At 39.7% G+C, this 14,646-nt stretch overlaps 1 protein-coding gene across 10 annotated transcripts in view; it reads right to left on the reverse strand.

The window, feature by feature from the left end:
* Positions 1 to 695: 695 nt before the first annotated feature.
* MGA (MAX dimerization protein MGA) overlaps positions 696 to 14,646 on the reverse strand; it is a 59,445-nt gene continuing 45,494 nt past the window's right edge. For 9 of the 10 annotated variants that reach the window (XM_071427318.1, XM_071427319.1, XM_071427313.1 and 6 more), the window contains 8 exons: positions 13,440 to 13,564; positions 12,053 to 12,104; positions 10,211 to 10,393; positions 9,408 to 9,519; positions 7,962 to 8,195; positions 7,132 to 7,308; positions 6,568 to 6,720; positions 696 to 5,597 (listed from right to left, as the gene is read on the reverse strand). In XM_071427318.1, coding sequence (XP_071283419.1) covers positions 4,297 to 5,597; positions 6,568 to 6,720; positions 7,132 to 7,308; positions 7,962 to 8,195; positions 9,408 to 9,519; positions 10,211 to 10,393; positions 12,053 to 12,104; positions 13,440 to 13,564 — 2,337 coding nt within the window. In that variant the 3' untranslated portion in view covers positions 696 to 4,296. The remainder of the gene's footprint in view (positions 5,598 to 6,567; positions 6,721 to 7,131; positions 7,309 to 7,961; positions 8,196 to 9,407; positions 9,520 to 10,210; positions 10,394 to 12,052; positions 12,105 to 13,439; positions 13,565 to 14,646) is intronic. The other variant, XM_071427320.1, reaches the window with a different exon arrangement.

A 14,646-nucleotide genomic window follows, 5' to 3' on the forward strand; every position in this document is an offset into this window, starting at 1 on the left:
ACTAAACAACAAAGAAAACAACACAAAAAGCCCCCCAACCAACCACCCACCAAACAAATAAACAACCCAAATAAAAGAATCCCTACACACTTTCAAATGTTACCTTTCAATTCCTGCATGTGGAAGCCATAAATGGCTACTAGTTATGGGCATTTTATCTATTTCTTTTCAAAAAGCATCTCTCCTCTGACACTTCACTTAAAGGCAGATCTGCAAACCAGTTCCCACTAGGACAGCCTTCATGTTCAACTTCTCTAAAGGAAACAGATACAAAGGACAGACCCAGGCTTGGGGTCGGGGTAAGGAATCTAAGCTTTTCCATGGGCTTAATCTCTCAGCTCTCAGGTTTTTTTCTTTTTGTGCCATGACCAAATGTTAACCCCCTTGGCTTCCTGCTCAGGGTACATCTCGCAGAAAAGAAAGTCCCTTTGGTGCCTTTTCTACACTCAGCAAGTCAAGATCCCTGATTACAAGGGATGACATTTCCACATTTCCTGCATACTGCTAAGACTAAAGGGAGAAATCTCTGAGTTGTCTGATCACTAGAACCAAAACCCAATGTTTGAGCTGCCAAGACTTGGGCCTCAGAGCATCCATGTACCACTTGCTCAGGTTCAATGCCATGTGTCACCAACAGCCCACCACCACGTCATTTCTGCTCCCCCTCTCTCCCTGTAACAAACTTTCAGAGCCAGTTTCTAGTTGACCTTGATTGGTTTATTTTAGTTTTACACTTTGTCCCTCACATACAGTTAAGAGTCTTGTACTGTTAGATTTCTACAAAAATATCAATTCTCCAAAAGCAAAAAAGAGGGAAAGATATATTTTAATATATAAAAGGAAAAAAGCTAAATCTGACATTTCATTATATTCTTAAAAACATTCCAGTCTATTTACAGGTGCGTAAAAAAACAAAGAAAATCTCCAGGTCTCTTGGTCAAGCAAGAGCGAGCGCCTTGCAGGGGTTTCCTTGTTTCTCCTGTTTTCCTGTTTCCAGAATCTTCTCATAAAGTGTTATGTTCTATGATTATTGCCTCAAATGACACCATATGTAATTTTTAAAATGTTTGGGAGCTTAAGGGAAGAGCAAAGAGTCAGCATTTAAATTCATAGCAAAATAATGTGCTGCAGACACAAGACAGTGAAACGAGCAAAACCCAAGAGCATTCAAACATGCTTTGTTGGCTGGTAGAACCCATCAAAGATCTTTCTTGGAACCACACCAATGCCACCACCTTTTACAGCCAGACTGGGGGGCTGTTCTTAGGTAATTTTCTAGTAACATTTAGGGGTCAAAAGGTTTTGCTGTCATCTTGACATCATTACATTTTTACTGCAGTAATTTTTTTTTTCTGCCCAATGTCAAACAGTAAATTCACATACAGAAATTTTATACTCCCAGATAATAAACAGAACATCCTCAAAAGTACATTATTTGTTTTAGATCATGTGTGATCGGTTATCATGTTATAGCCTCTCTGTCTCACAGAGAACACACAATTCTGTGTGAAAATTAAAACTGGCTATTTGGAACCATAAAAAAGTGAGGTGCAGAAACAAGGCTTAGTGATTAGGAATTTAAAAGTAATCACAGCACAAGTCTTGCTGCTGTTTCTCACATAGGAGGAATGAAATCTACTGGAAAAACAAATTATTACAAGTTAAAACAATAAGCAACTTCAGCCTATTGGAAATACTCAGAACCAGATTCCCAGGTAAATAAATTTGAGTCTGATGTAGTGCTAGTAAAATAATTTAGTTACTCCAGATTTCTACTAGTTTAAAATAAGGTTTAAATCCTTAATAAGAAGAAACATTTGTTTCAACCAGTTTAAAATAAGGTTTAAATCCTTAAAAAGAAGCAACGTTTCTTTCTACTAGTTTAAAATAAAGTTTAAATCCTTAAAAAGAAGAAACATTTGTTTCTACTAGTTTAAAATAAGGTCAAAATCCCTAACAAGAAGCAACATTTGTTTCTACTAGTTTAAAACAAGGTTTAAATCCTTAATAAGAAGCAGCATTTCTTTCTACTAGTTTAAAATAAGGTCAAAATCCATAATAACAATCAACTTTTGTTTCTACTAGTTTAAAATAAGGTTAAAATCCTTAATGAGAAGCAGCATTTCTTTCTACTAATTTAAAATAAGGTTAAAATCCTTAATGAGAAGCAGCATTTCTTTCTACTAATTTAAAATAAGGTTAAAATCCTTAATGAGAAGCAACATTTGTCTAATTACTAACTGGGATTGTAAATCCCCTTTCCTAAGGCATTAAGTGACAACTGTAAAACCCTGCAGGACTCTCATAATGACCTAAACTCTTCTTTCCAAATTGCTAATACCAGACTTGTATGAAATATTAGAATAGTAAATATGCAAAAGGCAAAAGAGAGTTGTATGTAACTATTTTAAAACACACTGTTTAGAATGCCCATGTGAAAAATATTTTTTAAGGTAGTCTCTGGAGTAACTTTACACACAATGAGCTTGAAGGGCTTCTCTCCTCTGTGGCATAATATAAATAAAAAAAATGCTGAGGAAACACCGGAGGTACGTTTATTCCCTGATGGATCTAACCTAGACATGGATCCAGAAGATGCAGCGTACTGAACAGGGCTATGGTTGTACAAACACTGCTCCCTCACTGTGGAAGAACATTGCTCGCAACACCTGCAAAACCTCCGTGCTGGAAGGATGAAATTCCTGGGTTACTGCATCACCAAAGATGGGCAATTTGGATGGCAGGGGGTAATCCCAGCTGCTGTTGCTGGAACAGTTAAGACATAGAATTACATTCCTAAACAGAAAACAAAATGCACCATCGAAATTCTGTATGATTTTCAATTTTCACAGCAATATTTTTTACCTTTTTGGAACAGTTAAGAAGCCCCCCGTAACTTATATTTACAAACTTGATAGGAAAAGATTGTGTATACTCATTAACAAATCATCTCTCCGAGGCTGAAAACTTCATTTGTCAAGAAAATTATGAAAACAGAAATTGTGTACAAAAATATAAATATCTTTACAGTCTGCAGGCCCCTCACAGTTCAACAGCTGAACAGTGAAGAGCATCTACAGGTTATTGAGTAAGCAGTGGCAGAGAAGAATAAAAAATACATCTTGTGATTCAATACTGCCCTATTTCCCTGGTAATGAGCATTTTTGTTGACTTTTTTGCTATACACAGCTTGTGCAAATGCAGTGAGAAACCTCTGAGTACCTTTCCTGAATTTATAAAGAAATGAAAGGTTTGGAAAGCTATACACATATTTTCATATTTACACTCACATGTACACCTCACTCACTTGTGCCAGACTACAAGACTCCTGAAAGCTTTCTGTGTTTTCACAAAGCAATACTTGGTGTGAACATTCCCAGCCACCGCATACATCTTGAAGAATGACAGAAGGAAAGAAAATAGGACCTGGGAAAACACTCAAACTACTTCAGCAATGTATTTAAAGACATAGCAATAGGGTGGCCATTTTCCTTCAACTCTGCAATTCTTCCTTACGGATCTCCTAAGCATCAAAGAGAGAAGTATTTGTGTGGGGGCAGGAGATGAGAGTGAGGACAGTATTATTAAAGTTAACATACTGTCCTCCTAATTACATTGGGAAATGTGTTTTTCTTCCCCAGCAGTGAGAGTTGTGTTTATTAAAATTTTCTGTGCATAAGCTCTTAAAAAGCCTCTGCTAGAGAACTATCTAGCACCAAAGAAAAAACCTTTTCACTTCAGCCCTCTGCAGTCTCAGATTTCCCTTCTGCCGCTCTAGGTATCAACTTTGAGAGTAACTACAACCTGATTCCTGCATATTTATCATATTCTGCAAATATTAAAACAAGCAAATATGAACAATGCTGTTTCTGCATAGATAATTTGCCTGGTACAAAAACAGATAATCTTTTTTTTCCCCAACAAGACAGCTGCCTGCCTACTGGGGAGAGAAATAAAATCTCTTTCAACAGCCTCAGTTTCTCCGTCCCTGGATAAACTATTCCTGTGAAGAACCCAATTTTGGAAGGATACCATGTGCCCAGCAATGGTTATAGATCATCTCTGTTGTCTTGAGAATGGGAAGGAGAACATCCAGAATACAACAGTGAGGTAAAAGTACATCAACATGCTTAAAGTTTCCTAACACTTAGTTACAATTTGGGGCCTGCCCCTCAGATGAACACAGTACTGATGCTATACAGAAAACAAGTGTTGCAGACAATGGAGGCTGCTGAACAATGACACTGGACACACTGCTCTAGATCTCTGTTCCAGTCTGATAAAAAACATCTGCACTTATTTGCCTGCTGAACTTGAAGGCAAAGTCCCAGTAGTATTCAACTTCGCAACCACAGGTGCTAATGGGGGCATTACTTTGTTATCCTGTCCTTCTTGAAGAGCTGAAGGTAAAGAATTTTTTACCCCACTAGGTGCCAGTTTTGCAACTACAGGTGCCAGTAAGGGCATCACTTTATTGCTCTGCCCTTCTGAGTCCACTGGCAGACTTGCCACTTTTAAACCAAGTGGTGCTAGCTTCGGCATGGGCCTCCACGACTTGTCAGCATTACCGGCTTCTGGATTAGTCTTCATCTGCAAAATCGGTGGAGTCACGTTAGTGGCATCTGACAAGGTTGTTACTGTTTTGCCATTCCCACCACTGGTTACAGACAGATTGGAAAGTGGATTCTTCATTTCAGTACCTATCACTATCTTTAAGACATCTGCCTCAGATGAAGGCTCCCCAGAGTTCTTGTCCCCATCACTAAGGTCATCATCTTCCAGGTGCAGCAGGAGGGGGCTTAAAGAGCCACCACCTCCTGGAACTTCAGAAAGGTCCTTAAAACTGCCTCCCAAATGGCCAAACTGGAATGAAGACCCATCTGCAGTGGAGAGATCACTGGCTGCTCCCCGACGAGCTTCTGCATCTTTATGAGAGAAATCTGAGCTGAGGGCACCAGGCAGCTCAGACATGGTTGAGGCATCATCATTCAGCTGCTGGTTAAGGAAGGCGATTTCATTGAGCAGCGAAGTGAGGGTTTCATCGGTATCATCACCCTCCTCAATGCTGCTCAGTATCTCACTTGTATCCAGGTCTGCTTCCTCCATTGCCGATGCTACTTTCCTCAATTCCATTTCTATCCTGGAATCTTTGATCTGCAGCTTGCGGAATGACAATTCTTTGGATTTTAATCTTTCCCCTCCAGAATCTCCATCTTTCCTCCTAGTTTGGCTTCCTACAAATTCACCCATGCAGAGCTTTTTGCTGAAGGACTCTGGAGGTTCCTTTGTACATGATACGTTCCAGAGTTGTGGAAAGACATCTTTATTTTCAAAGAAAACTTTCTTTGGACCTGTGGTGTTTCCTCCATCTCCACCACTGTCTCCCAGACATGGTTTGGCTTTTTCTTCTGAAAGGATGTTGTCACTATTCATAGTTTCAAGGGGTGCTACAGCCAAGGATTGCTCAGAAGCTGGAGTACCTGCAGCTGCTGTTGCATTAGAATTTTTGTTTCGGTTCAGGTTTAGATTCATGCCTGCTTCAGCAGCCAGTGATGTTACATTAACTATCTTTGGCATCATGAATGAATCTTCACTTTCTGCAAAACCACACAAAGCAGCATCCATTAGGGTATGTATTAACTGCAAGTAATTCCTAAATAAGTATAATTAGCTCACCTTCAGGGTTTTCTAAAGTAAACTGCAATTTAGACTGCTTACACAGCTCTGATCAACTGAAGGTTTAACACACCAATAGCTTAATTTTCAACTTGTAGAACAAGAGCAAGCTCCAGTGCAACCAACTGCAATGCTTACAGTTCAGATGGTGATGCACAAGGCAAACAAAATGAGAATTTTCCCTCTTACTGTTTTTTCATGCTTTGCTTTTATGATCACATCTTGCACTACTGTTTTTGTGCACTACAGAGACATTTCAGGGACTAAATGATTACCTATTTTCTGCCTCCTAGCCATTCCCTGTTAATAGCACTCAGATTTTTCGCAGCCCTACACCTGAAGTGAACTTTCCTTTTTCATTATCACCAAACAACTATAAGGAAGCAGAAAGTGAGTGGCTTGCTTTCAGCACAACAGATGGCAAGCAGAACCCTGCTGGCAGGAACCACCCCACACCTAGAGCCAATGGACAGCATGAGGTCCTGAAAAACAGCCCTCCCATGGGCAGCAGAGCTGGCACGGTATGGGAAGGGGTTGTGCCACAGTCAGAATCCGGACGTTACAGACAAAGATTTTCAGTAGTCCCACCACCACTCTGACCTGAAGCTTCCCCAGGAGGATGCATTACACCACAGACACATTCCAGTATCTACTCTTCCTGACTTTCCTGTGGGCAAGCAGGCTCAGTGAGACGAAGGAAAGTTAAAAATCTCTAATCCATAATCTCCTAGAGGCCCCTCTAAACTGTTCAAAACATTTAATCATGATTTTCTTTGAATAACAATAACACCTATGATTACTCCCTAATGAGAAAACAATTTACCTTCAGCTTTGCAAGGATAATGTTCCCTACATGCAAGTACAAAGATCCATGAAAAACAAAGAGCTTACCTGAATGGGGTGCTGTAGCTGATACCACTGTTGAGGGTGCTGGATCCTCAGCAACAGTTGACAGTGTAATCGGAATGGTAGAGTTAGTAAGGATTCCTTTTACTTGGACAGGAACTGTTGATCCTGGCAGCTGAATCATCACAGAAGTAACACCTTATACAAGAAAAGGGAAACAGGGGATGAAGTGGAAACAAAAGCCTTTCAGATACTCAGATACAGTACTTTCAGATACTCCTGGTTAACAGAACAGTGCACTTCAAGGCAAGATTTCAGTAACATCTTAAAGCAGTAAAAACAGAAATGCAGACTGGTTATGTGATTAGGAATTCTCCCCTATGTTTCCCTAATTTCTGAATAGCAAAATTTTAACACATTTTACTAACCTGTTGATAAAGTGACAGTTTGAAATAATGGTATCTAATCTCTCTTATCAGAGTCAAGTTCTACCTCAGCCAAATTGTAAAAAAATCCAAAATATCAAAGCAAAATTTCATAACTTCATAAACTGCTCAGCACATCTACGAACAGTATTATACTGATTAACAGCATCTCACATAATCCTACCTGGCTGTGGTGCCATGGTAGTGCCACCCCCTCGAGGCTTTAATTCAGCCTGCAGCAGTGTGGAAGGAACAGCTGCCACCTGCCCTGGGACCAGGGGGCTCTTCAGCGTAAGCACCTGCCCCTGTGGAGTCATCACTACGCTTGCAGCCGTGAGTGTGAGAGAGGCTGAAGAGTCCTCTGCAAGACAAGAATTATGTAAAACACTCATTTATTCTGGCACAGCACCCTGTGAGCCAGCATTAGGTACAGTTCTGGAAGGAACCATTCTTTTGTTCCTTCCTACATTTATGATGTGAAGGTCTCCACAAATGTTGAACACTTCTCTACAAGTTCTCAGCTACAAAAAAAAAAACTCTCCAGTGCCTGACAACTCTGCCATTCAATTTAAGAGCAAACTTCCATCCTTGTTGAGAGCTAGCATTTTGAGGAGGGAGGTTTTAAAGAGTCTGTTCTAGCAAGCCCTGCATTCTGGGGGTTGAACTTCAGGTTTTGAGTCAGCAGAAAAAGAACCACCTTCAACTCTTAGAAATTACTGCCAGATTGCAATGAAACTCCCTGAGATTAAAGGACAACTCAGTAAGAATTTACTTCCCATCATTCTGAGGCTCTGAAGTCATGTTCACCTGAAGACCTCAGTCGTACTGGTCTCATCCTTACTGAAAGCAAGTGGTTTTCTCACCTATCATATGGACATTTTCCGGTCCTACGCACAATTCTGTCTCAGGAGTGAGGCTGCCTGCACAAGCCAGCTGGCATTTTGCCTTTCCACAGAGTGCAGCTTCAATGGCTGCTTCCCCTTGATGCAGGACATGCACCCTTTTGTAGCCCACCTGTGGCCCGGACTCCTCTCCTGGCAAGTATCAATGGCTTGCCCCTTCTGTTTGTCATTGCTATCGGGGTTGGCTCTCTGGGGGCAGCAGAGGATCCTTCTTGCTGGGTGCTAGCAGTGGAGGGTGCAGCTGATTTCTGTGGCTCAGGTTCTTTCTTCTTTTTCTGTGCTTCTGTTGCTTTTTGTTTAGCATAAATATATTCCAGCTTCTTCAGGACAACCTCTTCTGTCTTTCCTACAGAAAAATTATCAGAGAGTGAGCCTACTTTCAAATTCTTTTTCCAAAACTAAAATGCTGAAGGTAGAACTAATAATGTGTTAAGCTGATATCATTCAATTTTACTCAAATGACATTTGAATGTAAACTCATATACAGTTTTACCATTGCCATTGGTACCATTGCCATTGTAACCTTGGACAAACACACAGATTTCATAAATAATTTGTTTTCTGCATATACACACAGTTTTATATGATCCAAGTTCAAGTTAAGCGAGAATATACTAGCTTGTTTTCTGCTTAGTGTTTATATTCTAACATCATGGTATATCTTTAATTGAGTCTATATTTAACTAACTGTCCAAAAAGAGGACTTTTTCCTCAGCAAATTTAAGGTCTCACTAGAAATGCAAAAGATCAGATAACTACTTTGTGAAGTTATTTGCTTTCATTCTCTGCTCAAAAGGCCTCTTATACATTTCTAGATTACTAGACTTCACTACAACACCTCTTATTTTTTATAAATCAAATACCTTATACATGCGTGAATGGATTAATGTAAATACAAAAGATTTAAGTATCTTTCATTTCTACTTTACAGGTATTCCACTGTTTATAGTCCCAGACTGTGAGATTAGAATAATATTTTGTTTGTTCACACATTTTGATACTGGTTGAAAATGTGTCACAGCTTTCCTACCCTTCCAAATGAGACAGAAAGACACAGTAAATACAAGATGTAATGTCTGGATGAGCAGCAGTCTAGAATCTACTTCAGTTTTGTTCTGTGTATAGGGCTGACATGTTCTAGCCTGTAGGAGCACTGGTTCTTGGGAAAGCAGGACAAGGAGTTATTTGCAAAGCTCTGCAAGGAGCTGGAGGTTTCAGTACTGACCAGAGACAACTGTGTGCGACTGTGAAGGGCTGAGCAGAAAAGGCATTTCAGCAAGTGACCAGTGACAGAATGAAGCGACACTATCACCATCACCCCACCCTTCCAAAGGAACCCAAGCCTGTGGCTCCCAGCACAGAGAGCATTCCACACTTCCTTTAGGCATGAAGGAAAACAAAAGCCATTTCTATCAGCACAACTTTGTTTGGCATCACAAGTCTGAATTTTCTGAGAACCAATGGCACACCTGGATGCACCGATTACTCCACACATTCTCCCTCCTAAAAGCCTTTTCTTTCATTATTACAGCTAGTTTGCATCCAAAACCAGTCTCACCTGAGAGCGTGGATACTTTTCGAATCAGACCATCTCGTTTGCGTGTCAGTAATGTCTTCTGTCCAATAAACTTATCTGCCTGATCTGTCAGTCCTTGGATTTCCTCAAAGGCCTAAAATAGTATCAGGGAACTGATTTATAAAGCAGTGACACACAAAATAATAGTTTTCCTTCCCAGAAACCTTTACAAAATTTATTTTCAAACTTCTGTAATCCTGAGAAAATAGGATTGAGAAAGCATGCGAAGTACCATGAATGCCAGCTTTCCCTAAATGCTGGTTGAAGAGTGATAAACATCTTGTTTGTCCTTCCTCCAAAGGTCAGCAATTTTTAAGAAAGACCCCAAACTTTTATCTTCCAGTTTCTAGGTACAGTTGATAAACACAACTCCATATCTACCACTCATGTTTAGTTTCCTGTCATTTACATCTTTACAATTAAGCTTTTAATGTCTGTAAACTGCCTAATGGACTGCTATCTTCTCAAGCATTAAAGAAGTAATGGATTTAATGGATTAAAAATATTCCTTATGTTCACAGTAAACCACTAAAGAATTAAGACATAACATTCCAAGATTCACAAAGAATACAAGGGGAGGGCAAATCCAAAAATATATGTTCATGTGATCAAGACTATGCTTTTTGGAATACAGATTCTTTCAGGTATCGTTTTGTTCTAGAGTGTCCTGCAGAGATGACAGAATTCCCCTCTACACTGGGACTCATCTGAAGAGTTCATAGTAGCATAATTACTCTGTCCAGATTAAATGATTCTCCTCCTCACTAAAGCTCCAAAATACCTACCTGCTTCAGAATGTAGCATTTGGAGACTTTGGGAAGGTTCAGCAGCCCCAAAACTTTCTTCAACTTGTCAAAGAGACCTCTCATTTCATTACGTCGCCGACGCTCATTTGCTGTGTGTGTCTGGCGGTAATGAGCAAAGGCTTCAGCCTGGGACTTCAGCTTTCTTTTCCAGGTCTGATGCTTCTGCAGGAGGAGCAACCAGATTGAGCAGTTTAAGTAAAGAGGGCAATGTAATGGCAGACAATGTTCAAATGCATGTGAGATTTACAGCCTTTCTACAGACACCTGAAGATTCCACGTCATGCTATCCTGCTACTATGTCTTCCTGAAAGTTCAGAATCAGGACACACAGTAAGAAATGAAATGCTGACCAAAGAAGTGACCAACATAATCACATCAACCCTAACGGAAAAGAGCATGAATCCCTCCAGTTCATAAGCTTTTATTTTTTGCAACACAAGGCTACTTGGATAAAATCACAGCATTACAACAAAATCACATATGTTTGAGCCAAGTATTTTTTGTTTGCTTGTCAAGAAAGTCTACTAATGAATTATATAATTACATGAAATACAGGAGACTTGAATCTTTCCCTGGAGTTAAACTAGTTTGGTTTCCATTTTCTTTCATAGGTTCATTATGGGTTAGTGCCAAAGACACATTTTAAGTCAGAATGTGAAAGATGGCATTGACATTTATCACCCCAGACATCCACCAATAAACAGAATGCGGCCAAGTGCCTCTGGTTTTGAATTTGCTTAAGTTTCTAAAATGACTGCCAGACAATAAGCAAAATTACTGATCTCCACAGATTGACAAGTTTGTTATGTCATCATTACTCTTCCAGGTTTTGTACAGCTATGCTATGTATTTAATGGGGAAGTAATTAACACAGTTCTTTAGATAATTTTAGGTCTACTACCCCAGAGTATCAGCAGAAAGACTCCTCAGATTCAGTGATACTACTTCTGAGCCTGCTGGACTAGAAGGAATCTGAAGATTTGTCTCCTGACATCTGGCTCTTGAGAGCCATTTTGCTCTCACAGGCAGACGATCACAGTACAGCTGCAACTGCTCCTGTGTTGGCCATGGGCTCCTGTCAAGGGAGGGCCTTACAACATAAATTCAAGGGCAGAGAGGAGGACACATGGAAAAGGTAAAAAGCAGACAGAGCATCCTGGACCCCATCCAGGGATCTCAGGCAAAGGCATACATCCCATCCTGCTCTAATAGCTAAGACATACAGCAGGTTCCCACCACACCCAAAGCCCCATCCCACCACAGAAGGAAGCCCTAGAGCTGATGTCAAGTATATCACAGACAGTTATGGACAGAGAAACTGGCTTCAGAGGCACCCAAAAAATACAGCACAAGATTCTGAAGGCCTGCAGTGAGTTTTGGTTTGAAAGGATTCTGTGATATCTTAACTTGCCTAAACATATATTCAAAGTTCTGTTTTTAGAAATCCTTCATCTAGTGCTGCTCCTATATAATTCTACATACTGTCTTCTTCAATACATGAAAATTCTGCTCATTTATTGTAAGTGTGCTGTAAAAATTATTCATGCCAAGAATACAAAACCTAAGCAAACAGAGTCATAAATAAAAGGCAGATCTTCCTCCCATTGCCAGAGCTGAATCTGAAACCCACTGCCAGCACCAGCCCTTTTGCCTTAAGGAGATTTGGACTGAGCAAATCCCCCCCCAGCATATTTGGTTTCTTGCATTTAATCACAAGTATCTGTAAGACAGATTAATCATATTAAGAGCTGCATGTGAGATGAAAATTTATCTTTAAAATGAGGTGTGATACTAAAAGGAAAGAGGAGAGCAAACATATACCTTTGAATGTTTTTCTGATAATGTTTCATCCGAAGAATTAGGAGGATGGTATCTGGAAGAAAGGTAAAAAGTTTTTCCCAATGCTACTCATCTCATACACTCTATCCTCATAAACTACATTCCAACAGTCTAGAATTGCTCATTTTTATGCCTTGAAATTAACTTTTCTTTTGTAACTGCATAAAAGCAGGATACTGTTGAGTTTTCTCAAGAAAGTGAACTCTTATCTCCAACGCCATCATCCTGGAAATAACTGAGCTGTTCTGAAAGTTGTGAAATTATCTCAGAGTGCAAAAGAACTATTTCACTATATGCCAAAAAGAATAAATTCAGCTTGCGACTGTTAGCTGCATAAAGTATCTTTTTAAATTATGTTTTGGTTCTGTTTTTACTAAACATGGATTTAATATAGATGGCAGAGCAATCCCTCCCCCACCAACAACCACCAATCAAAATCCTCAAATTTATTACTATCCTAATATATAATAACAGCAGCTTCCTCATATCTCAGGAGCTGCAACAGAACAAAGAAAAGACACATTTGAAAATAATTTTTAACAAAACATGACATCTGTTTTTCTCGCTCACTGAAAGACCTTCAAAATTTAAAGCAAAGTCACCACCTAAGGATAAAAGTTGAGCTGTTACCCTTAAAGGGGAGGAAAAAAGAGGCAACTATCTGGTAAACATAATAGCACCAAACAGTTTTTTCAAAGTTTCAGAAAATAAATCTTCAAACAAAAAGAATGATAGATGCCACGTTCTCTTTTTGCTTGATGCATCTGAGAAACTGCTACGACTATCATTACATTCCTCAAGTAAGCAATGTTTTTATTTTGCCATTGTCATTATAAATGCATGGGCAGCAACAGTAACAAAATTAAACCAACCAAAAAAATTAAGCCAAGCTATCCAACCATGGCAGACTATATATCAATAAGTAAATACTTTCTTTGCTGGGGCAACGGTCCCAAAGACAAATCTTTCATTTACAGCATCAGGGATTAACCTAATGACTGTTCCTGCCCAGAAGTCCACCAGCAAGAATAAACAAGCTTACAAAACCACATGTAACACAAAAACAACCCTGCTAATTTTCAGTTTGCAGGAAGGGAGGCTTTTCACTCAATTTTACATTGCAAGACACATCCCCATAAATGAATTAATTAAAGGGGAAATAGAAAAAGGCTAAGACACCTTGACACTACTCTTAGTGCTGCCAGCACCATCCTCACAGACACTGGGAGGCACCAGCGCTGAGGAAGGCATGCCAGAAGCCTTGCCTTATCTTGTCATCACTTTACACCTGTTGTTTAATGGAATCACTCAATGGCAGCCAGCAGCAGGATACACAGGGGATACACAGGTGCTCTCCAGGGGTGCTTACTTCTGGTCGGAGGGTTCGACATGAGCAGCTGTGGCCTTCAGACGGGCAATGTTAATCTTCTCTGAAAGCTCCTCCACGGTCTCAATGTCCACCTGCTCGTCATCCTCTCTGTATTCACACGCATCCTGGAACAGGTTTTGTTTTGGTTTTTTAAAACGAGTATCTACTCAGCAATAGAGCTCAGGCCAAAACAGTTTCACTTTAGTCTCAAATGAGATTACATTGTAACATTTAGAACCATCAAGGAATCAACATCTCCAGCTACTGGCCAGTAAACGGTGCTAAGCAGGGGATTACTGTAACTGTCATCTCCAGGAATTCCTCCCACTAGCAACTCTGTAAAATGCATTTTGGTAAGGGCAGAACCCATCTTTGTCCTTAATGTTCTTATTATGGCTGAGACAAAAGCTTTCACAAGGCAGAATTTTCCTGCCTCCATTTTCAGGTCTTTACAACCTAATACCATAGACTCTTGCTAATTGACTTTTTTTACAGAATTTGAAATAGTTACCACCTTAGTAATGGTCTCTCATACCAAAGATAGCAAAAGGCACGATATCACACAGCAAACTGTTTACATGATGACGAGTAAGATTTTGGCTCTTTCCAAAATGCTGCCAAAATGCTGCCCAATCATTTTACATATTTCTTATATTCTGAAGAGTTTGTTTTCTCCATGCTTGCCTGACCAAGAAAACTTGCTATTTTGTGAAGAGAGAGATAAGGAACAACTGCAGTTCTGTAGCAACAAAAAGAGTTAACTACCAATCCTGTGGTCATCTGTAAATCCAGGTGATACCCCTCTCCCATGAAAACATGCCTATTTTCAACCAATTGTTTTGTATTACAGTTTGTAGTGAAGTTTTTTACATTACAGTCTTTGGTCTGATTACAACGAAGAACTCTTTCTCCTTAAGCAAGAAAATGTGATAACACTTCCATTCTCTACTCTTATTTTACCCAGTTCCCTGAACTACCCTGACTAAACAAAAACTACTCAAACAAATATACTATTCAAATCACAGAACTACTGAACAGATACTGCCATTATGTTGAAAATACTCCACGTACAAAAGGTAGTGCCAACATTGATCTATTTCTTTATATAAAGAGCACTTCACATTCTTGCCTGCTCTCTTGGATCACTCATAAATCCACCTAGATGCTGAAAGCCTCCTGATACTTTCTCTAAGCTTTTCCACTTTAT

Source organism: Agelaius tricolor, unplaced genomic scaffold, assembly GCF_023055355.1.
Source record: "Agelaius tricolor isolate 1412-34295 unplaced genomic scaffold, bAgeTri1.0.p SCAF_5, whole genome shotgun sequence".
In the NCBI taxonomy this organism is placed as follows: domain Eukaryota; kingdom Metazoa; phylum Chordata; class Aves; order Passeriformes; family Icteridae; genus Agelaius; species Agelaius tricolor.